General features: G+C 47.9%; 3 protein-coding genes and 1 non-coding gene across 4 annotated transcripts; 2 read left to right on the top strand and 2 right to left on the bottom strand.

Annotated features, from left to right (window-relative positions):
• Positions 1 to 339: 339 nt before the first annotated feature.
• LOC127327607 (disease resistance protein BAK6) lies at positions 340 to 2,027 on the bottom strand. Its single transcript, XM_051354384.1, has 8 exons — positions 1,882 to 2,027; positions 1,664 to 1,796; positions 1,485 to 1,556; positions 1,271 to 1,414; positions 1,044 to 1,187; positions 784 to 864; positions 638 to 690; positions 340 to 535 (listed from the first exon to the last, which is right to left on the bottom strand). Exons 1-8 carry the CDS (start codon positions 1,958 to 1,960, stop codon positions 495 to 497), a joined length of 747 nt encoding a protein of 248 aa, XP_051210344.1. The 5' UTR covers positions 1,961 to 2,027; the 3' UTR covers positions 340 to 494.
• Positions 2,028 to 14,534: 12,507 nt separating this feature from the next.
• Positions 14,535 to 18,408, top strand: LOC127327605 (F-box protein At5g49610). The gene is made up of 3 exons (XM_051354382.2): positions 14,535 to 14,664; positions 16,586 to 17,620; positions 18,119 to 18,408. Exon 2 carries the CDS (start codon positions 16,602 to 16,604, stop codon positions 17,613 to 17,615), a length of 1,014 nt encoding a protein of 337 aa, XP_051210342.1. The 5' UTR covers positions 14,535 to 14,664; positions 16,586 to 16,601; the 3' UTR covers positions 17,616 to 17,620; positions 18,119 to 18,408.
• Positions 18,409 to 19,704: 1,296 nt separating this feature from the next.
• Positions 19,705 to 19,777, top strand: TRNAR-ACG (transfer RNA arginine (anticodon ACG)). Its single transcript has one exon. It is a non-coding gene; the product is annotated as a tRNA-Arg (tRNA).
• Positions 19,778 to 20,358: 581 nt separating this feature from the next.
• On the bottom strand, positions 20,359 to 23,366 carry LOC127327604 (urease accessory protein G). Its single transcript, XM_051354381.2, has 7 exons — positions 23,160 to 23,366; positions 22,878 to 23,084; positions 22,177 to 22,237; positions 21,515 to 21,716; positions 21,021 to 21,142; positions 20,816 to 20,920; positions 20,359 to 20,718 (listed from the first exon to the last, which is right to left on the bottom strand). The coding sequence occupies exons 1-7, from the start codon at positions 23,273 to 23,275 to the stop codon at positions 20,635 to 20,637; spliced, it is 897 nt and encodes a 298-aa protein (XP_051210341.1). The 5' UTR covers positions 23,276 to 23,366; the 3' UTR covers positions 20,359 to 20,634.
• Positions 23,367 to 24,069: the final 703 nt, after the last annotated feature.

The raw sequence follows: 24,069 nt of genomic DNA, 5'->3' as shown, positions 1-24,069 counted from the left end.
CTTCCAGTAGCCACTTTTCATGAGCTTTTTAGTACCAAAGCAACTCCTCATTAGCATAGATTTTCATAAGCTCAACTGAAGTTTCAGTCTTCCTAATGCTCAGGTCAGGGGGCAATTCTTAACTTCTTCTAAAGCTTCAATAGAAGCAAGCTCTTCTTTAAGCTCCATTTTCTTTTAGTATGACCATAAATATTCGAACCCCAACCCTTATTTTTTTTAAACGACAATTTCCTGTTGCTCTCATTTTACTTGATCCTACGATGGCATGTGTTGGAACTTTATATATAACATGAGCTTAATTACTCCTACTATAGACACACATCTCAATTTGGATCTCCATTCACGTCAAAGTTGCACAGCAAGCAAAATTCATTATTCCAATGTAAAACGGAGGTAACTCCCGGGATTATTAACGGAACGAAGGTTTACAACGGTTGACGCTGCCGCTACTACTGCTAGCAGCTTCACAAGGAAAATACATTCCCTTTACTCGCTCAATTTGCTGTCTTGAGCGTGTCCTGGATGATGTTGCTCACTGCAAAGGATGCCAAAATTGCAGTGAGCGGAAAGCACTAAACCAAACGTATGTACTATATAAAAACAAAGCTTAAATGCTTAATCCATTGCAGATCGGTACCTCTTTGTTTAGATGAGGTGACAGTGCCGGCCAGATTGTTTCTCCTAACATTTCTGCGTGAAGATACAAAAAGAACTTGTGTCAGTGGAAGTTGTAATTGAGAAAGGAAGGAAGTAAATGCAATGTGGCGTGTGAAATGAACTCACAGTTCAGCCAAGTCCCCGTCGAGAACAAGAGAGAGGATCTCCAGCGGCACCGTGCCGGTTAGCATGTTGCCGTACAACCGCCTGCACAAAAGAGGCCAAAATTATCAGTTCTTTTTCTAACGTTCTGCTATGGTTTCTGCGGGGTTTAGAGTCTAGATTTCGGACAACTGTGATTTTTTATGATATATGAAAAAAATCATGAGTATTGCATTTGCAAATAATATTAATTTCACAAAATTGAGGAATAAGCAAGGACATACAAGTACTGCAATTTCGTGATGTTGCCCAGGGAAGCCGGGATAGATCCACTAAGGGCGTTCTCTTGAAGCTCCAAATTTCTAAGGTTCGTCAGACGGCCCAACGATGCCGGTATGGGTCCTGTCAGGTTGTTCCCATACAGCCTCCTGCAGACACACACGCAACACTTCTTATTAGTTCGTTCTGTTTAGCGTTTCACCGTCTGAAATTGTTCCGACAAGACTCGTACAGGTAACGCAGCGTCCCCACCGCCCCAAGCGAGGTTGGTATTGCGCCAGTGAGACTGTTGCTGTAAAGATCAAGGCTGACAAGGCTTGTCAGGTTTCCCAGTATTGTCGGTATCGGTCCACTGAAGTTATTCCCATAAAGCTCGCTGCAAAGATGCGAAGATCAGTCTGCTGAAATTTGCAGTGCAATTAGAGAGCTCTGCATCAAGTTCTTACAGATACTGCAGGTTCTTCATTCCTCCCAGTTCAGCAACCAGGGTGCCTGAGAGGCCTGCATTTCCCAAATCCCTGCACAGTCAGGAAAAATACTAGTATGATTTAATTGATCTGCAAAGATTCAACAATACAACGCTCTTGAAAAAAAGGGTAAAAAAGAAAAAACCGAAGTAACATACACACGGATAACCGAGTTGTCATTGTTGCAGGTAACATGAAACCAAGTGCAGGGATTCACAAGGGTTGGATCCCAGCTTTGGAGAACATTGTTAGGGTCCTTCCATGTCTGCCTCTGCGTGTAAAGGATGTCACCTTCGGGCATATCAACAAATCGCAAATCAGCACAAAATCTCTGAGAAAAGAAGTTATTTGAGAATCACTAATTAGAATGTAGTACCTTCAGTGTTGCAGCTGGCAAGAGTTGCAAGAGCAAGAAGGCCGGTGAGGAGTGCTGCTCCAGACTGAGGAGCGGCCATTGCTAGAAACCTGAGGTGTGTTTGGTACAATGAAATGCTAGAGGGGAGGAGGCTCCTTATAAGCAATTCTGCAGGGATATCACACTCGGAGAATGAATGGTCCTCTTGAGACCCAGAGCTTTGAACTTTCAGTCTTTTGGCTTTTCTCCTCATTTGACCAGATGTTGTTCTATTGTGAAAATTTGGAAGTAGTTCCTGGATTTTGTTTTTGTTCTTCGGACCAATAAAAGTTCAGCCTGTAAAGCCAGCTGGTGTTCTGGAAGAAGAGCATCAGATAATGTGGCAGAGTACACCATAGAAGCCTCCTATCGAGACAATTTATTTCACAATCATGGTCCGTTTTCTCTTCCAGTCAGCTAAAATACTTCGATTTTTCAGCTAAAATACTCATCGCACTGACCAAGCCATGCAGGCCTGTGGAAACGTGCCAAATGGAAAGCTTTGACCAAGTGTACAACACAACAGCGTGCAGCCTTGCACGCCCACTGGGCACCGGCTTATCATTAGCTTCTATTGATAGTCACTCAATCGTCAATAGTCGTCTTCGCAACTTTGAACGAGATTTTACTCGACGGCAATTTTGACCGCTGGAGCTAGTATGGAAATTGCGATCAGAGTGCAGCAGATTGAGCATTTGGTCAGTCTTTGGACCTTGCTTGAGTCAACTGGACAAGTTTAGTGCTACTGTATTTAATTATTCAAACGCAAAGTTTCTTCGATTTTAGGTACCAGCGGAATACGGCATGTGCCAGTTCGTCAATGCTTATCCTTAGGTTAACTTGTATGGTAAAAGTTGCGCCGGCCACATCACCGTTCTAACATACTGTGGTTTTTAGTGTTAGGAAACGACAACTAGTATTCACAGAGGACCATAGGGCAGTATATGTACATGTGTTACTATGTGCAGGTAAGTCCCTCATACACTGGAGAATACAAGAATATGGACTATACAACTCTAACACCCTCCCTCAAACTCATGGTGGATCAACAACACTGAGTTTGGAGAGAAAGAAAACATGCTGTGCTCTAGTCTGGGCCTTCGTGAAGAAGTCAGCAAGCTGTAGCTTGGAAGGCACATAATGAAGAGCCATAACCTGATCCTGCACAGCATGACACACATAGAAGACATCAACACCGATGTGTTTGGTGAGCTCGTGCTTCACCGGATCACGCGCAATGATGATGGCACCAGTACTGTCCGATAAGAGAGGAGTCGGAGCGTCAGCATAAACACCAAAATCCGCAAGTAACCAGCGTAACCAAGTCACCTCAGCCATCAAGAGAGCCATTGCTCGCAACTCAGCCTCAACACTCGAACGAGAGACATCAACCTGCTTCTTGATTTCCCAAGCAATGAGAGAGCCACCAAGAAAGATACAGTAGGCAGAGAGAGACTTGCGATCCTCTGGATCGCTAGCCCAGGTAGTATCTGAGTAGGTCTGGAGCTGTAAGGAGCTGGAGTGAGGAAAGAAAAGCCAACGGGAGATAGTGCCACGAAGATAGCGGAGGACACGAAGGAGATGACTATAGTGGACACTAGTGGGAGCAGACATGAACTGACTCAGAATGTGGACCGGGTAGGAGATGTCAAGACGGGTGACAGCAAGGTAGACAAGGCTCCCAACCAAGTGACGATAGCGAGTCGGGTCCGGAAGAAGATCACCATCAGTGGCACGGAGGCGGACATTGAGCTCCATAGGAGTCTCGACAATGCACTCATCGCCAAGAGCGGCACGAGTGAGAAGGTCCTGAATATACTTTTCCTGGGAGATATAGAAGCCATCGGAGGTAGAGGAAACCTCAAGCCCAATAAAGTAGTGGAGAGGACCAAGATCAGTCATGAGAAACTGATCACGAAGATGGGACTTGACAAAGGCAATGTACTCAGGGTCGTCGCCTGTGATGATCATGTTATCGACATAAAGAAGAAGGAGAGTCCGACCACGAGAGGATGTGTGCAGAAAGATCGCAGGGTCATGTGCGCTAGGGACAAAACCAACAGCGATCATCACAGAGGAGAAACGTTGAAACCAGGCGCGAGGGGCTTGCTTAAGGCCATAGAGAGAGCGCCGGAGACGACATACCATGTCATCAGTAATAGAGTAGCCAGGAGGTGGCTGCATGTATACCTCCTCACGTAACTCACCGTTAAGAAAAGCATTCTGCACATCAAGCTGAGACACAGACCAGTGACGAACAGAAGCTACAACAAGAAGAGTGCGAACAGTGGTCATGTGAGCCACTGGAGCAAAGGTCTCATCATAGTCACGGCCATGCTCCTGCTGAAAGCCGCGAGCAACAAGACGAGCCTTGTAGCGCTCAAGAGAACCATCAGAGCGAGTCTTGATCTTGTAGACCCACTTGCAGGTGATGGGGCGAACCGAGGAAGAAGGAGTGACAACATCCCAGGTGCCAGTACGCTCAAGAGAAGCAATCTCCTTAGCCATCGCTAGCTGCCATTCAGGATGAGCAAGAGCATCCCGATAAGAGGTCGGCTCAATGACAGCAGAGAGACCATAGTGAGTGGGAGAATAGCGATCAGGAGGAGGACGAGGACGATCACGAAGATGGTGAGTCGGCTGAGACGGAGAGGGCATCACACCAGAGGTGGAGGGTGTGTTAGGAGGAGCATCATCATCCTCACGAGGACGACGGGAGTAGTGGAAAGGGTAGGGAGGAACCACCGTAGGCGAGGAAGGAGAGATGGGAGAGGAAGGTGTGGAGGGTGGGGAAGGCGGTGAGGGGGGAGAGGGGGGTCTGGTGGGCGAGAGAGGAGAAGGTGGTGAGATACTCGGCGGAGCGGGGACCTGAGGCACAGCAGGAGGTGAGTCAGGGAACATGAGAAAAGAAATATCATCCACCGAGAAGGAAGAGGAGAAGGGACGCGGATAGAAAGTACGAGACTCATCAAAAGTGACATCCCGAAAGATGCGCATCCGACGACCAATAGGATCCCAACACTTATATCACTTGTGCTCAGGACTGTAGCCAAGGAAGACACACCCAACAGATTGAGCAGTCATCTTGGTGCGTTCGCGTGAAGCAAGAAGAACATAGCAAACGCAACCAAAAAGACGAAGAGTCGAGTAATCAGGAGTGTGACCAATAAGACGCTCAAGAGGAATACCACCCTGCAAAGCTGTGGAGGGCTGAAGGTTGATGAGATAGGTGGAAATAGACACAGCCTCAACCCAGAAGTGAGGGGAAGAGAGGCAGTGATCATCATCGCACGAGCCGTCGCAAGCAGGTGGCGATGCTTGCGCTCAACCACGCCATTTTGGGCATGGGCGCCGGGGCAAGAGAACTGGACAAGAGTGCCCTGCTCATCAAGAAAACCACGCAACAGCTGGGAGATATACTCACCAGCAGAATCAGCCCGAAAGACACGTATAGGCATGGAAAACTGAGTATGGACCATGGCAGCAAAACGCTTATATATCGAGAGAACCTTGCTGTGAGAAGTCATAAAATAGATCCAAGTGTGGCGAGAGAAATCATCGATAAAAATAACATAGTAGCGGTGGCCCCCTTTGGAAGCAAAGGGAGCGGGACCCCATACATCAGAATGGACCAAATCAAAAGGACGCTGAGAGACAGACTGACTAGTAGGATAAGGTAACTAATTTTGTTTACCAAATCCTACAGCCATGACAACCCTGAAGCGAGACATCTCCTGAGATAGGCCCCAGAAGACCTCGACGAAGTAAAGACGACAAGCGAGAACCATAGAGATGACCAAGATGATGATGCCACTGCTGAAAGGAGGCGGTAGTGGAAGAAGCAAACACACATGGTGCAGTCGGTGAAGTGGTGGAAGAAGGAACATGAAGCCAGTCAAGCTCCCAAATTCCCTGGGAGTCACGGCACCGAGGGCCAGCTCCAACCAGTGCCCAAGTGTGAGTGTCCTGAACGGAATAAGAATCAACATCAAGAATGACCCGACAACCAGAATCAGTAAGTTGAGCAGCGGAAAAAAAGTTCATGGTAAGGCGGGGAACATGGGAAACATCAGGAACGGGAAAGGAGGGAGTAGAGAGAGTGCCACGGTTGACTAGCTAGATCTAGATCTAGATCTGGATCTAGATTTGATTTTTTTTGTTTTCTTGTATAACTTACCACCGGCGAACTAGACAGGTGCGGCGGGGATAACGCGAGATACCGCCGGCGCACCAACTGGTGCGCCGGCAATAAGCTATTACCACCGGCCTGTTCCCACCGGCGGGCTGTAGTGCGCCGGCAATAGCCCATTTCGGTGCGCCGGCAATAAGCCTTTTCCTAGTAGTGCCACGACCAGCGGCAGGAAGAGAAGTACCATCGGCAGTAAGAACACGAAGAGGAAGAGGACGAAGAGAGGAAAGAGAGGAAGAATCAGGAGACATGTGAAAAGAAACTCCAGAATCCAGAACCCACGAAGATGTACCTGACTGTGTAGAGGAAACAACCGCAGAGGCAACAGTACCCGTCGAGGTAGAGCCGGAGGAGGCAAGCAGACGCTGAAGTCTCGCTATATCCTGCTCAGTGAAGCCGGTGGTGACAGACACTGAAGGTGGAGCACGAGGAGGCACACCCCGCTGCTTCTGATAGCAGTCAGACTCAAGGTGACCAGGCCTCCGACAGTGAGTGCAGAACCGAGGAGGACGAGGGCGACCTCCACCGCGAGAAGAGCGGGCTCCTCCAGAAGCAGCATGTGCTGGTGTGGGTAGAAGCGGCGGTGCAGGAGCAGTGGGAGCTCGAGCAGCAAGAACAGAAGGTGTCCCAAGCAGTCCAGCACCACGCAGACGAGTCTCCTCAGCACGAAGCTCAGTCAACACCTCTGAGATAGGAACACGGCCTCGAGCAAACAACTGAGCACGACGAGGCTCAAACTCTGGGCGAAGTCTAGACAGGAACTCATGAATCCTCTGGAAGTCCATATCTGAACGTACTGTCCGGCAACACTGGAAAGTACCACAGACAGTGCTGCGAATGGAGTCAAGCTGGCGCCAGATTGCCGCACTCTGGGTGTAGAACTCATCAACAGTAGAGTCACCCTGCTGAAGATCATGCTCCTGATGCAACACAGACAAGTACAGAGAATCCCCAGTAGGCTGATAGCGCTGACGAAGGTGGGACCACATCTCAGCAACAGTAGCGAGGCCCATAAACTCAGAAGCAAACTGTGGCTGAACACTCTGCGAAAAAACTGCGGCAACTCTAGCATCCTCATCACACTACTGAGTAAAAGTAGCCAAACTATCGCAGTAGGAGCCAAGAGCCTCTGAATAGGCAAGTACCTTCTCCTCATATGCTTCATCAGCAACCGCCTCGGCAGACTTGGTTGCATCCCGATCAGCCTGAGTAGCGTCCTCAGCAAGGGTCTGTGGCACGGTCGGCGGGGTAGGAGGCATAGGGGCGGTGGGGTGCGGCGGACAAGGGACCTCGCCAGTAAGAACACCCCACAACCAAAGATCACGCATGTGAATGCGCATAAAGGCAGCAAACTCTCCATAGTTGGTACCATCAAAGATCACTAGACACCGAGGAATGCTAACATAGCCGGACGAAGAGGATGCCACCATTTTTTTTGGATCTGGCAGATCTGGATCTGGCTGAATCTGGCTGGTCACGCTGTGCACGCGGGACTCGAGCAGTTCAGGCCAGGCCAAGAGGCAGCCACGGACGGGTGGCCTGAGCAGAGAGCAGGCGGCCGGTGGGCGGCTGGAGCAGGGCCGGCGGTCGGCGGGCGGCCGGAGCGGAGCCGGCGACCGGAGTAGGGCCTGCAGCAGGCGGGCAGCCGAAGCAGGGGCGAGCGGTAGCCTGGCAGGTGGCCGGAAGAGAGGCGGGCGACCGGCAGCCGGCGGGCGACCGGAGCAAGGCCGACAGCGGGTAGCAGCTAGAGGAAGAAACAGGAGGAAGGAGACATCAGCGTCGGCCGGAAAAACGTCGGCGGCGGCGCAAAACAAGCAGGGAGTTGCTACGTGCGGAAGGATCTAAACCTAAGCTCTGATACCATGTTAGGAAATGACAACTAGTATTCACAGAGGGCCATAGGCCAGTACATGTACATGTGTTATTATGTGCAGGTAAGCCCCTCATACACTGGGGAATACAAGAATAGAGACTATACAACTCTAACATTTATTACTCCCTCTCCCGGCCCTAAATACTTGTAACAGGTTCAATGAATCTAGACACATTTTATCCTATATTTTGCCTAAGTAAGCAACAAAAAATTTGGGCTGAAGGGAGTAGTATTTTTTATAAACTTCTAAAACCAAAACTTCCCTGAGTAGCAGTGAAAGTGCATGGAACCCCCATGTGTAGTTTTGGTAATTAATGACAATCCCTATGGACTAATGTTTGCATTGAGTTATATTTGTAGGAGTTGTCCATAGGCAATGCTTAAACCATATGTTGGCTTCAAGGTTGCAATAAGAAGAAATTGATGAAGAATATCAAGTGTCAAGTATGTCTTGAAGAGGAAGATGAAGTGAGCCCTCAAGTTACCTCAAGACATCAACATGATGAAGAATGAAGAAATGAAGTGCAAGTTCAAGATGAGCCAACTCGGAGAGATCATATGCTTGAAGCTTGCCATCCATATGGTGTTCATGGATATGTGAAGATGCGCCGAAGAAGCAGCTCTCCCATAGTGGAGTATGGGGGAGAGCTCTCCCATAGTGGAGTATGGGGGAGCATTTCGCATGACTTCATCAAGCAAGCACAATCAAGAAAGGTGTTCCATATTGTTGCGGTCAAGACACCGTCATCATCAAGCTCAAGTGGAATGCGCAAGGTTAAGGTTTGCTCTTGATAGGGTTTCTTTCTCACCGGTCTCATGGTGTAGTTGGAGACCGGTTTATACTTTAGTTGTCGTACTATCAAGAGGACTCTCAAGTGAGTAACTCGATCGTATCCTTCGGAGAGCTCAAACCTTTGCATCCTTGTATCATCTTTCTTGGTTTTTATTTGGATCTTATCCATGTGATGTTTTAGAGCTTGTGCTTATTCTCATGACAAGCTCTAGTTCATCGAGAATGGTTTTTGCACGGGCAACTTGTTGCATTTTCAAGGTTGGAGGTTTTACCGGTATGTCTTTTTTTTAGATAGGTCAAACCTTTCATCATTTCTTTCTATCCTACCTTGCTGGGCTATGATGGTTCCCTGGATGATCTTGTAGAGCTTGTTACTAGTTTCGAAACGAGCCAAAGATCATCAAAATCGAAATCCGGATGCTCAAGTTATGATCATTCTCGTTTTGGTGTTTCTGCAGTTTTGGGGGGGGGGGGGGGGGGTGGGGATAATCCGGCCCGGATACAAATATCCGGCCCGAGTCCAGTAAGCTCGGAAGCTCAGGTCCTTAGCCGTTTTTTGAGGCCCAGGAGGTCCCGAACGGTCATATTCCTTTGGGAGGGGGTATATAAGACCCCCTTCTTCCTTCTTGGGCCATATGCTTCTCCCACTCTCTCTCTACTCCATTGTTGCCCTTGAGAAGCTTCCTCTCCCTCTAATCCCTCTTGCACCTATTTGAGGGAAAAGAGAGAGGAGATCTAGATCTACATCTTGACCAATCAAAACCCTCTCTTTGTGAGGGGAATCCACTAGATCTAGATCTTTGAGATATTTGGTGTTCCTCCTCCTATTTGTTCTTCCTCTCTTATTCCCCGATAGCTTTTGTAGCTTTGTTGGAATTTGAGAGAGAATGACTTGAGCATCTTTGTGGTGTTCTTGTCATTGCATTTGGTGCATCGGTTTGACTTCTCCGCGGTGATACGTGGAGGTGAAAGTTCGTGAGATATTCTCTTCAGGAGCTTGTTCCCGGAGCTTGTTCCTCTTGGGTCTTTGGACCCAAGACGGCTTAGTGGTCTTTATTGTCTTTGTGGTGTTCTTGGGAACTCCAATTAAGTTGTGGAGATCCTTCAAGGGCAAAGCCTTTGTGGCAATACTTAGTGGTCTTTGTGGTGTTCTTGGGGACTCCAATTAAGTTGTGGAGATTCTTCAAGGGCAAAGCCTTTGTGGCAATTTATTGGGAGCCTCCAATTAAGTTGTGGAGATAGCCCCAAGCTTTGTGCAAGTTCGGTAACCTCGCTAAGGTTCCATAGTGGTTCGAGGACATCCCTTTTGGTGGGAATTCTCGAGGAGAATACGGTGTCCCTCGTGCATTTGGAGTGACTTGTCCTCCACACCGCTCCAACGGAGAGTAGCACTCACAAGAGTGTGAACTTCGGGTTAAATCATCGTCTCCCGCGTGCCTTGGTTATCTCTATACTCGAGCTCTTTACTTATGCACTTTACTTTGTGATAGCCTTCGTGCTTGAAGTTATATATCTTGCTATCACATAGTTGCTTGTATTGCTTAGCATAAGTTGTTGGTGCACATAGGTGAACCATAGTATATAGGTTTTGAGCTTGACAAAGTAAACGCTAATTTGATTTCGCATTTGTTAAGCCCATCTCGTAAAAGTTTTAAATCGCCTATTCACCCCCCCCCCCCCCCCCCCGGTAGGCGACATTCATGTCCTTTCAAGCAGTTCATCTAATATTGATGTTGTTCTCCGAATTTGATGTCTATTTGCATTCAGGTCACCATGTTGCAGCCCTTCTTTTTTTTGGTTCTCCAGGTTCTCAAGGTGGCCATAGTTGCTCCCAACTTTCCTTGCACATTTCTCAGATCTCCTGCCCGTGGATGCCAAGACCAAGCTTCAAAAATTGGTTCATCCAGGGATCAGACCACTGCCCAGACCTTCTGGGGAAAAGAGGTTTTTTACGGTACGGACGGATAAATACCAACCGTCCAAACCAACTAATCAAACAGCTCAGATTTATCAATACTTGTCAACCATAGCACTAGTATTTTATCTCCAAAGGGCAAAGTCGGTATATGAAAAACAAAATATATTGAAGATCCTTATAATAGCTTGTTTACCTTACTTATTCTCATAATAATAACTTTCCTATTTTAACTTTCCTTATACAAACGTGCATGGCTAGCAAATCTCACACACGGGATAGGTGTATGCATGGCTAGCAAATCCATTCGCGCGCCCACCGTACGGATGAGAAAATAATAATTTTGAATTGCATTAAATTTTATTATATATTACAAATATAAGTAAAATTCAAATAAATTTGTAGTAAAAATCGAATTAAATAGTTATCTTCCTAGTTGTTGTTGCGGAAGGCGTGGTAGGACCACTCGTAGGTGGCGGCATTTGGCTCGTCTTCTTTGATGACGTTGCTAGGGTCAGGGCTGTTGGTGCTCGCGCCACTGCCTCCTCCTACACCGTCACTCTATCTCGAAGCGTCGCTGTTGTGCGTGAGGCGACAAGGTGGCTTGCATCCTCCACCAAACAGAGGAGGCCGACAAACAGTAGTGTCGCGATGGCGCGGTGGTCGTGCGGCGTTCAGCGAGGCCCCACACCAGCTCTGGCTTGTCGTCGGGTTCCTCGAGGTCGCGCCAAGAGAGTACACCCACCATGCGAACTCCTCCTTGGGTGGGCGCAGACGGGGCGGGCTTCTTCACTGGCACCTCCTACTTCGGTTGGCGGAAGAGAATGTGGTAGCAAGACAGCAATAGCTGTTGCGCCACCGTGCGGATGAAGATGTTGCCGGTGCGGTCATGGCTCCTGGGAGGAGAGGGCGCCTCCTCCTTCACCTTGCGCTTCAGGATGATGATGGTGTGTGGAGAGTGCGGCGTTGAGGAGGAATATCATGGTGCCAAAGATTAAGAATGTGAGGATGACGACACCGAGGTCGTCCTCCTCTGAGTCCAACACGGATGCGAGAGAGGTGGAGTCTGTCGGGGTGGGTGTACATCTCATGTTCCCACCATGCCACCTACGGCACCGGCAGAATGTCGATGCCACAAGCACTTAGCTTCCAGCCCGTGTGAAGACACATCTGGGGAGGCGTGGGGTACCTGTTGTGGTACATCGTCATGCCTCCTCGACTGTGAGGTTCTGTGGGCCAAACACGTTTGCGCCTGCACCCCGTACGACGGTTATGCGACATGATGCGGGCAGTGTAGGTTTCTCGCCTTTCCTTTTTGTGGCGGTGGAGGTTCCGGGTGACGGAGAAAGTAAGCGGTGGAGAGCGGCGTTGTGGAGGCGATGCGGGCTGGGAGTACATTGTGTGCACTAACGTCGCCGTGTGGAAATCCCGCACATCGCCACATGGGGAAGACACATTGACGACGAAACGCTCTGCTCGCCGCCTAGGGAACTGGCGAGGTCTTTAATCAAAATTGACCATTAATTTTGGTTGACCACCCACTGTTTCTATGATAGGGAGTGGACATCCTTTCAGCAACCTACGTGGTGTCAGCAACGCCCCAAGGTGCCCCTTTGTGTGTCAGGTATGCCCGTGGGCATTGTATAATTTTTTTGGGTTGCGCCGGACCGGAGTCGCGTTTAGGGCCGTGGTTGGGCGCCCTTTTTTTGTCCACAACCCCCATAGCCGTTTGGGGAAGGCTATTATGGCCGTGACCGAATATTCTCTAATTTATATTAGTGCCAACATTCTCGCGGAATCAATGAATAAGGCTTACAAATTTAGTTAAAAGTCATCATCCTCTAAGTTCGATAAATATTGTAAATAAAAAATAAATATTTATGATACCAAATCAATATTAGTAGATTCATTGTAAAATATATTTATTTCATGGTGTAGATATTTCTATTTTGTTCTTTATATTTGATCAAATTCTATAAATTTTGATTTTTTTTTTGTTAAATTTATCAGTCTTGTTCATCGGAACTAGAGGTAGTACTTCAATATTTTTTACGGGTGCTAATTCAAAAGTTTATGTCCACGGCACATTCTCCTCTTCTTACAATTTTTAACTCACATTCTCCCTTTCTCATGATTTTAGCTCAACGTTCCATTTAGGTCTGAACCTCTTGGTGGAGGCATGGAGCTCAATCGTAATACCAAATCAAATCAGTAATGCCGTACGTTTGGGAGTAATAAATCAAATCAAATCTCTTCCGAATTTGGGAGGAAATGAAATAATAATACCATACCTTTGTAGATATGCCTCAATACTACTAAGCAACATGACTAGTCAATTGTACCGTAAAACAGCTCGGGGAAAAAGACGTCGGGACAGAAATAGAAAGTGAACAGAGAACGAATAGAGATGACTCATAAGATCTGGGCGGTGGTCTGATCATGAAGAGACCAACTAATAACACTCCCATACTTTGTACAAAGTACCCTTCAGATAATGGTGTTGACAATCCTACATAATCAGCGGAGTTGAGGGTAACTTAACTTCGGAAAATGGGACTTTACAGCAACAATATGCTTTACATTTTCTGTAACTAAAATGCTGCTCTAAGTCTCTAACTGACTATCGAGGAAATCAAGCTCCTCAAGGTTGTCCACAGAGGAGGACCGGAGGCAAGCCTCCACAGTATCGGCTGGGATGTTGCGGATTTAAATGTTGACATAGAGACGACGCGTAGGTCCATGGTGGGAGGAAAGGATGTGTGAGACGTCGGCAACATGGAGACTCTCCCCACCGACGATAGTGAGATCACGGTAGTCGAAATTAAGAGGAGAGCCAGAGATTGCGCCACCGGGATCCGAGGATTCGGGTGCGAGTGCCTTCCTTGGTTTTGAGAAGGGGGATGATGTCATGGAGGACGGCGTCGGGGAGGCTGTTGAGGCGGTCGGCACCTCCACCCATTCCTTCGCACCTTCACCCACTCCGAGAGAATCAAGCACTTTGATTGCCACATCACTTCAACTAGCACCGCCTGCCTTCATCTCCGTCGGCTGGACCACGGTTAGCAGCGGAGCCAGGATTTGGGTAAGTTGCTGACCAAAAACTAAGTGCTTATAAGTTATAACTACGGCCAAAAAACACTCATGGCCATTTGGAATGAAAGGAACACGAGAGTCTTCCACAACAAGCAAGCTCCAACAATAGCGATGTTAGAAAAAATCAGAAAGGAGGCAAAACTGTAATCTTGAGCGCGAAGAAATTGATTGAATATTTGCAAGGAGATTAATCTGGAGTGTCCTTTTTATTTTTTCGGTTGTAGCTTTGTTAAACTTCTCCTTAATTAATTAAACGAACCAAAGCTTTTGCCTCCGTTTAAAAAAAAAACTCATGGTCACAACATATTTCTTTTTGGCTCGAGTGCACAGCTGAGCATCTAATTTGAACTCAATTGCTAACAGCGATCGCTAGTGCTGTTACTTGCTTGAGTTGAGATTGAAGGCTGTATACCAGCAGCCCTGATCCGTGGAGCTGCTTCAGTTAGTGACCAGGACCAGGACGGAGGCGGGGCACCAGGGTGGCGGTGCAGTCGCGCCGCGCTCAGCCAGCACAGCGGCGGCCGGCAGGGGAGGGGAGCCGGGGTTCGGGAGGCGACAATACGACCACGATGCACGGCAGCAGTGCGTAGCTTGCGTTGGCGCGGACCGGCCGAGGAGTACGGATCAGAAGCGGGAGGCTGGAGGCGGCGGGCGGCCGGCCAGCGTGTGGATGAACGATGGCGCGGCGTCTCCGAGCCTATGGAGTGTGGAGCCTGGGCTTCGCTGACAGAGGAAGATTGGAACGTTGATGGGCTTCTAACGGGCTTGCTCACCCTACGCGCTCAGGTGACAAAGGCTTCACAGTCCCCGTCCTCGCCGGAGCGCATCCGCCATTCCGCCACTTTGATTCCACCTCAGTACGTCACCCGCCGTCCTCGCAGCGCCAGCTCGACCCTCCACTGGTAAGCGCCGCGCCCACCTCTGTTCTCCTTCTCCCTCCTACGGACCTGGTCCGTGGTCGCTCACCATTCCTTGGTCTTATACCAATCCAAACCCTAGCAGATCCACTTCAGAGCAGGGATGCTCGATCACCTCCCCTCACAATCCTTGATGGTTTGATGGAACCTAACTAATTGGCCAATCAGCCTTGTTGTTTAGCGCATGATTTCCCTGTAAGCCGGTGCACATCTGAAGATATCTAAAAAAAGGGAACATCATTTGATCAGAACAGTGCGAAAATTCCGAAAGAGCCCTTTTTATTAGCTGCAGATTCTATTTTGCTTCAACAGCGAGCATGTCGTCAATTTTTTTTTTTTGCTATGTGCCAAACTACAAGACATGTGCTAAGGGCATCTCCAACCGCGCGACCCAAACCGCGCTCGCGCGTCCGTTTGGGTCGAGCCGGACAAAAATGCGGCCCAGCGCGGGGACGCACCGCAAAAACGGACGGCCGCGGTGTCCTTAACGACGCAAACCAGGCCCAAATCTGGGCTAGGTTTGCGTGGCCGCGGATGGCACGCGCCGTCCACTCGCGTCCGCGCGCTGGTCGCCTCGTCTCCCTTGGGCCCACCTGTCGGTGACCAGGGAGACTATTAAATGGGGACTGGAGGGGATCTGGCCCTCCACTCCAGTCCCCACTCCACTCCCCGAGCAAAACCGCCGCCATGGCCCCGAAGCGACGGTTCGCTCCCGGAGCGAACGACGACGAGGCGAGCAGCAGCCGCCGTCGTCCGCCGGCGTTGCGGCAGTCGGGAGGAAACCAGCGCGGCCTCCACATCGGAGAGGCCGCCCGCGGCGGTGCGGCATTGCCGCAACCGCCGCCTCTCCTCCTCGAGCCGAAGCCGGAGTCCTCGGAGGAGGAGGAGGACCTCCGCGCCGCCCTCATGATCTCGGCGGCGGAGGAGGAGGCGCAATGGCCGCACCTCCATGCGGCCATTCGCACCTCCGAGATGGAGGAGGCGGCGCGGCGGGAGGTAGAGGAGGCGGAGGGCTGGGCGCTCGCCCGAGGCCAGCCGGCGGTGCGGGAGGAGGAGGAGGAGGCGGCGCGGCGGGAGGAGGCCATGCGCCGCGCCGGCGAGGACCGCCGCCGAGCAGCGGCGGCAGAGGACGGCGGCGGCGCCGAGGAGGCGTGCGCCGCGCACAGCAGAGAGACGGCGAGCGCCTCGGGGAGGAGGCGCGCTCCGTGCGCCGGCGCGGCGTCGGGTGGCTCCGGACCCCCACTCGCCGTGGGAGGAGGCCCTGTGGTCTCCGTGGCCGGAGTCCCCGGCGCGCTCCAACACAGCGCGTCGCCGCCCGGGGTGGACGACGACGACGTCGCCGACGACGCCCACAGGGGCTAGGCGGCGCACCGGCGGCCACCGCGCCGCCGACCTAACCCTAGTAGAGGGTTTTTATATTTGTTTAAATTTAAAAGCCCATATAGGGGCTTCTTTTGTTAGTTATTTGCCCAAAATAGGGCTATGTATAAATTTGCCCAAAATAGGGCATATGTTTTAATCAAATTTCGTTTAAATTTGCTTTTTTTTCTTTTGTTTTCGTGTTTATCGGATTATGCGATGCGTCCGTGCGTTGGGCGCAGCGCGCGACCCAAATGGACACGCGGACGCGGGCCGCTGTCCGCGTGTCCGGCCGGCGACCCAAACGGCCCAAAACGGACGGCCCAGCGCGTCCGTTTGGGTCGCGCGGGACTGAGTGGGTCTGTTTTACCCATTTATTTTTCTGATTCTGCAAACCTATAGACTAAGCTTGGTTTGCTAGCAACTATTTTGTTCCGACTAAAAATAAGATATTCAAATGATTGAATTCCATTGTGACTTATTGCTCCCGTGTGTAAAGATTGGTCTTTTTTTATTTTTATTTTGACATTGTCATTTTGCCTTCCAGTAATCTGCCATAGAAGATGGACTCGAAGAAGGTGTTTACTGCTGGTAGTCTGACTGATGATATAGTGGTGGAAATCCTCTCTCGGGTGCCGTACAAGTCTTTCTGCCGCTTCAAATGTGTCTCGAAGGCATGGCTTGCCTTCTCCTCTGATCCACACTACTGTGAGAAACTGCCAAAGATTCCCACTGGTCTTTTTCACAAAGGCAAAGACGGGTCTGCTGTCCAGCTTCTTAGCCTGTCCCCAAATGATGAGGGAATTGATGGAGCTCTTACATTCTTGCCGCACCATGAGCATTTGGAATTTGTGGACTGTTGCAATGGCCTAGTTCTCTGTAAGTACAAGAGCAGCTATACTTCTCCAGATATTTGCCGCTTCATCGTGTGCAACCCGGCAACACGAGAGTGGAGGACGCTTCCTGATACCCATCCTAACCCATATGGTCCAGGTGGCTCCTTGTATACAACTCTTTTGGCCTTTGATCTATCATGGTCGTCGCAGTTCTATGTCTTCAACTTTGTGAAGAGGTACCACGATTATTTGCCACTTGGTGTTAGGGAACTTGAAGTGTTCTCCTCTGAGATATCCATGTGGCTTGTGGATGCTAAATGGAGTTCTTGTATACAGGTTCGTAAATCTCGTGCCTTTATAGGTGGAGTGTTGTATGTGCAGACATACAGCCGTGAGACTCTGGTGTTCAAGGGCTTGGAGGCAATGATTTCAGGCATACCGCCCCATCATTTCACTATCAAGATGCAGCATGACCCTTGGAGACTTGCGAATGGTTGCTTTGGCCAATCATCGGGGTTCTTGCAGTGTGCATTTCCAGAGGAGAGTGGTGATACGGTTGCAGTTTTCAATCTTGATAGCTGTCATCCTTACAAGTGGTCTTTGAAGCATCGCCTTAGCGCGAGGGACGTATTCGGAAAGGATGACCTTGTTCGCAGTTATGGAAGCTTCTTACGTTGGATATCCACGTGGCTTTTAACGAAAACAAATGGAATCAATGGATTAATCTTTGTCAACGGCTAATGATGGTACAGTTGACAAACACTCCGGATAAATTTGTTTGGAAACTTGCTGATTCCGGAACATTTTCAGTCAAATCAATGTATCTTGACTTAATGAATGGTCACACTCCTTTTTTACGCAAATATCTGTGGAAATTAAAAATACCTCTCAAGATCAAAAAAATTATGTGGTTTCTTAACAATAAAGTACTGCTCACAAAAGACAATTTGGTGAAACGGAATTGGCATGGATGCACTAAATGTTGTTTTTGTAATGAGCCAGAAACCATAAATCACTTATTCTTATCATGTCCATTTGCCAAAATTGTTTGGCGAATGATTTATTTTACTTTTAGTATACACCCACCTGCAAATATTACTAATATGTTTGGTAATTAGCTTAATGGGGTTCATAAATTGGATAAGAATAGAATACGGATTGGCATATCTGCTGTATGCTGGTCTATTTGGACAAACCGGAATGACATAATTTTTAACAGACAAAAGGGAACTAATTTTTTGCAGGTTATTCGGCGTGCGGCGTACTGGATCCAACAATGGGCTTTCCTTCTTCCGGAGGATCAGCGGGAGACTATGGATATTGGGTGCAACCGTCTGCTAACGGTTACTCAGGACTTCTTTTTCCAGGCTACTGGGTGGCGACACACTAGTAGGATACAAAATGGATAATTCTGTGTTTTTATTCATTTTCCGATGGTTGATACTTGTCTCAACCATCTCTGATCCGTGGTGTAAACTTCTGAATATTTTTGAGCCATTCAAATAAATGAAAAGCCGTGTGCATCACATTGATGCAGAGGCTGGGCAATGCCCCATTTCGAAAAAAAAACGTGGCTTGTGGATGCTAAATGGAGATCTTGTATACAGGTTCGTAAATCTCGTGGCTTTATAGGTGGAGTGTTGTATGTGCAGACATACGGCCGTGAGACTCTGGTGTTCAAGGGCTTGGAGGCAATGATTTCAGGCATACCGCCCCATCATTTCACTATCAAGATGCAGCATGACCCTTGGAGACTTGCGAATGGTTGCTTTGGCCAATCATCGGGGTTCTTGCAGTGTGCATTTCCAGAGGAGAGTGGTGATACGGTTGCAGTTTTCAATCTTGATAGCTGTCATCCTTACAAGTGGTCTTTGAAGCATCGCCTTAGCGCGAGGGACGTATTCGGAAAGGATGACCTTGTTCGCAGTTATGGAAGCTTCTTACGTTGGATTACTTATAGGGTTGTGGCTCTTGACCTGGATAGAGAGGTTCTCTTCCTCTTCGACAAAGATTCAAACAAGCTCTTATCATACAACATCAGCACCGGGAACCATAGCGTGATCCAAGATGATTGCCTTCTTAGCGACTGTGCCTATTATGTGGCTTGCTACTCAAAGCTTCCAGGCTGAGCCATGCATGTGATGTAGCGAGTAGTAGCACCTCTTGTGTGCACATTTTTTCTTTCGTCTTGTCATTGCAGAGGCTACATCTGCCCTTTTCGCCTATTCCAGATGTAGAAAAGAATCTTGTTAGCTATTCAGGTTCTAGTTGACAATGATGCCCCATGTAACCATGTTGTGGATGTTTTGTGTTTGTCTTCCTACAGATAAGATTGTGTTGGCTGCATGGCATAGAAACATAATTTAGTCATGGGGTCGCAAATGAGCTTAACTGCCTATTTTATTTGTTAATTAAATAGGCTATTGCTGGTGTGGTTAAGCACACCTCATGTTCTTACCAGAATGGTATAGGCTGAGGAATGTCTTCTGTGTTTTTTATGCTTCCCTTGTTCAGTTGTTCTTGCATGCTTTGCACTGGGGAGGAAAAGCTGCCCCTTTGAACAAAAGAGATGAGCAATGTGGACAACTCACTCACTTGTGCTCCATTTGAAGATTTTACTAACATTTTGAAAGAATATTATTTTCATTTTCACATGTAGATGTCTCATACATGTATGTTCAAAATTTTGGATAAGCATGGGTCCCCTGGCAATCATGCATCCTTTTTCCTTGAATAACCGTTTCCTTTTTTATTTCCTGTTTATATTTCACTAAAGAAATGGAGAATCTGCGCCGTTGTTATTGGAGATACACACTCACTAAACATCAAGGACTCCGTGGCCCAATGGATAAGGCGCTGGTCTACGAAACCAGAGATTCTGGGTTCGATCCCCAGCGGAGTCGCACTTTTTTTTTTCATTCTTTTGTGCGGCAGCCATGCTTACTGCCGATTCGTTCGTCGAGGCAAAGATGGATGTCACAAAATGGGGAGAGAGATCAATTTGAACTTTGAGCATCAGCACTTTTTTTTTTATTCTTTCGTGCAGCAGCCATGCTTACTGCCGATTCGTTCGTCGAGGCAAAGATGGATGTCACAAAATGGGGAGAGAGACCAATTTGAACTTTGAGCATCAGCACCACTGAAACCCCAATTTCTAGCTCTATACTCTGATCTGTTTCGTCAACGCACGATCAAGTCTACCTTCTGGGTTTCCCTGCTCGCACTCTCTGGCGTTCCGGGAACAACAGGTTTTCAACCGCTAAGATTTTTTTTTGTTATTGTTGAGATTAACCGCTATGATTCTAGGAGGCTATGTACAACGCGCACTGCAAGGTTTCAGATACAACTGGCTCACTGGGCCACAGAATTCAGCTCTGCTTAGCTAAACCCTTTTTTCAATGCCCTAGGGCATTAAACTGAAGTCAGAGCTAAACCTTCTGAACCATTTCCCCTCCACACAAAAAAAGGCTCAAAACTCTGGCACTTCCATGAAGCTCCGGATTTTATTTCTCATCACAACACAAATGGACTTCGAACTTTCAGGTTTCAGCTCTTGGAGCAGAAGGTAATGGTATTACCACAGCCTAGAATAAAATGTAGTATTACCATAATGGCAAGCATACATCATTATTTTCAGGGCGCAGCACCAGGCCACCTAAACCAACAATGTGCCACTTATTCACAAAACGGGTACATGATTTACACCCCGAGCGCGATGAACCGAAAAAGGCACCGGCCAGTCATGATAGAGAGCCTATATCTATCGCCGCCGGTTGCCCGTGGCGATCTCCCAGGCCCGCAGCACGTGGTCCACGATCTCCTCCACACCGACACCGTGTTTTACCTGCATCGCCAAATGCGGAGCAGTATGACTTCGTGAGATTACCATTGCAAAGTCAAAAAAGGAGAGAACCAAGCATATGCGGGATTTGATACTGAACCTGGGCAAACACAAAGGGCCCTCCTTCCCGCATGCGGAGGGCGTCTCGCTCCATCACGGATAGGTCGGCTCCAACAGCTGCTGCAAGGTCCGTCTTGTTTATCACCTGGATTTGGAATGAATGATCAAAGTTGGTGAAAATGGCAGGTGCAGGTTAAAAGATAGACCAGTTTGACAATGCAGGTTTGGCAAGTGTAGTAACGCACCAAGAGATCTGCTTGGGTTATCCCAGGGCCACCTTTCCTTGGTATCTTGTCCCCACCAGACACATCGATGATGTAGATTATGTAGTCTGCCAGCTCTCTGCTGAAGTTGGCAGCCAAGTTATCTGCAAACGACGTACAAATAACTCTTTAGTTCCTGACTGTGGACCGAATGAAAAGATGGCAGAAGTTGGGGCCATGACGATGCTTTTCAGCCACCCATTATCTAGAAGGAAGGCCCTTTGAAAAGATGGTAGATGTTCAACTAAAATAACACCCAAGACACAAAAGAAAAATGGTTCAAATAAACTCAATAAGGCAACCTCCCAATTCACTATCCACTAAGAGGGCAAGTTTATAGAACATTTGTCAAGCATTCCGTTGTTAACATGATTCTGGTAGGACTATATTCTTCCGAATTGCACCGAGATGGATAGTAGACTGGTTTAAACAATTGGTAATAAAACTTCCAATGTTGAATGCAACAAGGACAATACCTCCTCCAGATTCACAGAGTAGCAAATCCGCTTTGTACAAGTTAGATAGCTCCTCCAGAGGACCTAGATTTATGCTGATGTCCTCACGTATAGCTGCATGAGGACAACCTCCAGTTTCAACGGCACGTATACGCTCTTCAGGTAGAGCTCCATGCTTGACCAAGAACTCTCCATCCTCTTTTGTGAATATATCATTTGTAACCTACACATCAAAGGAGCAATGAAATAAAAGTCACAAGGGTGTATTTTAAGCTGACGGTGGAGACTAATAGGTTTATCTGTTCAGGAAAATGCAATAAGAATGTCAAGCAGTTATCCTTCAGTGTCAACCTACTACAAAAGTTGACTCTTATTGTCAAGCAAGTTTTGCTTTAAGTTCAATTGTTGGAACTGCGCCCTGTACAGACATGTTCTATGAATTGGCACATATTATGTTCCTGTATTTTTGAAAATATCACAAGAATGCCAGCTAATTGTATTTCAATGTTTGACACCGATAAACATTAACAGACATGTTGCTTTCAATTCAATTATCGTACGTGTGGCAAGTGAGAAACTTGTTTTATAAATTTTAACTGTTTGCAGTTCAGAAACAAGACACTCTGAATACATCTTTAAATAGATAACTTATGAGAATCAGAGATTAGAACCATGCTACATACCGCTGCAAGACTATATTTGTCACGCAGGCATGTACAGAGTGCTAACATTAGGGCAGTCTTCCTGCATAAGGCAAAACAGACAGAAGACTGTGGGGGGTCAAATCACTTTTTTTTCATAGATGCTAGTATAGACAAGAAGTAAGACATTGTTTGATTCACCTCGTGAGGTTATTTTGTGACTATAAAAAAAGTGCATGCACAAATTTCTTCAAATTGACCAGACGAACTCTCTAGAACAACGGTAGTGTGCAACAAAACATATATCTCAACAGTAAGAAGAACAAAGTTGTGTATCAATGTATACACAAGAAATGTGGCATCATTATTGGCAAAATCATGACATGCCCAAAACATATGACATTATGACCCCGACCAGTAATCACACCAGGAAACATAGATGAACATCCTATTGTTCTGCGCATAGTCATACTTCGGTTTCACAGAATTTCGGTCAGAAAAACATTTCAGCAACTAAAGGTGTGTAATACAGTATGCAGGTTCATCGACGAAGATCAACAAAGCCTACACCATTGTCCGAGACCAACCTAGAGCCTGTAGCTGCAACTTGAACCAACAGTTCGCGGGAGACACAAACAGATTCAGAGATAACTGCAACGGAGACGGCGGCTCAATCTACCGCCGGTCAACACGCTGGCTGCTAGCAACCGCGTGCAGGGAGGGGATGATAGAGCTGGGCGTACCCGGTGCCGACGGGGCCGCCGATGCCGACGGTGAAGGCGCGGTCGTCGAAGCGGCGGGAGTCGAGCGGCGGCGCGCGCTTGGTGAAGTCCCCGGCGGAGTAGATGGGCTCGTGGGAGTGCGGCGCCAGGCCGTCGTGGGAGTGCCACACGCGGCCGTCCTCGCCGACCCACGACCCCGCGCCCTTCCCGGCCGCGGCGGCAGCATCCCTGCAAGCGCAGGCGATGCTGAGTCAGCTGCGCGGAAAACGAGCGAGCCGGAGGCGGGGAGGAGGGTAAACGCACCCGTGGGAGTGGTGATGGTGGTCGACGTCGTGACCATCGTGGGAGTGGCCGTCGTGGCCATCGTGGCCATCGTGGGAGTGGTCGCCGTGGTGGTGGTTGTGATCCTGGGACGCCATGGATGGAACCCGAGCTTGGGATCGGAGCGGAGGAGAGGGTGGAGGTTTTCGGGATAAGACTTTTGGCTCCGCTCGTTGACCTTGGGATTCTCTGATACAGGGTGGTGCTCAAGATTCCTGAGTGACGTTAGGGGAACTCCAAATAATGTACGTACTGTACTAGTAGTATACCAACGGTGGAAATACTTTTGTATTACATGCAAGGAAATACCAAATTTAGATAATAGTGCACCATTTTTTACATTTTTTTATTTTTAGGCACCAAATCAAGATGATATAAATACTACTATGACATAAGAGACATTTTAGATGATGTAAAATATGGTACCGCACATTCTGCCCTATATTCACAATTGCAAACATACCTCACATAAATTTTATCAAACTCATATCTAAATGATCTTAAAACATAAATAGAGAAAATCGTGCTTGAAGCTTGCCGTTCATTTGGTGATAATGGATATGTGAAGATGTGCCTTAATGAAGCTATCCTATAATGATGTATGGGGAGAAAACTATGAGTATTCACCAAGCGACAACGATCAAGTGAAGCATTCCGCCTTGAATGAAGCATAAAACGTAATCATCAAGGTCAAGCGGGATGTGCAATACAAAGGTAGGGTATTGCTAGATTTTCCTTTAACCGGTGTCAAGGTTGTTGTTGTTTGAAGACCGGGTTATATGATAGATAATCACACTATCAAGAGGGATTTTTGGTTAGGTAACTTGGTCACATTGTCTTTGGGAGATCAATTATTTGCATACTTTCACCGCTTATACTTGTTGCTTCTTGG

The sequence above is a fragment of the Lolium perenne genome, chromosome 1 (genome assembly GCF_019359855.2).
Source record: "Lolium perenne isolate Kyuss_39 chromosome 1, Kyuss_2.0, whole genome shotgun sequence".
Classification (NCBI taxonomy): Eukaryota; Viridiplantae; Streptophyta; class Magnoliopsida; order Poales; family Poaceae; genus Lolium; species Lolium perenne.
This window is presented reverse-complemented; position numbering and strand designations above follow the sequence as displayed.

Coding starts and splice junctions, on each gene's coding strand:
- LOC127327605 (XM_051354382.2), top strand. CDS start 16,602: ATGGACTCGAAGAAGGTGTTTACTGCTGGTAGTCTGACTGATGATATA.
- LOC127327607 (XM_051354384.1), bottom strand. CDS start 1,960: ATGGCCGCTCCTCAGTCTGGAGCAGCACTCCTCACCGGCCTTCTTGCT. Junction 1,557..1,663: donor GACAACTCGGTTATCCGTGT/GTATGTTACTTC, acceptor CTGACTGTGCAG/GGATTTGGGAAATGCAGGCC. Junction 1,188..1,270: donor GTGGGGACGCTGCGTTACCT/GTACGAGTCTTG, acceptor GTGTGTCTGCAG/GAGGCTGTATGGGAACAACC.
- LOC127327604 (XM_051354381.2), bottom strand. CDS start 23,275: ATGGCGTCCCAGGATCACAACCACCACCACGGCGACCACTCCCACGAT. Junction 22,238..22,877: donor GGCGGCCCCGTCGGCACCGG/GTACGCCCAGCT, acceptor TGCCTTATGCAG/GAAGACTGCCCTAATGTTAG. Junction 21,143..21,514: donor ACTCTGTGAATCTGGAGGAG/GTATTGTCCTTG, acceptor CGTCGTTTGCAG/ATAACTTGGCTGCCAACTTC.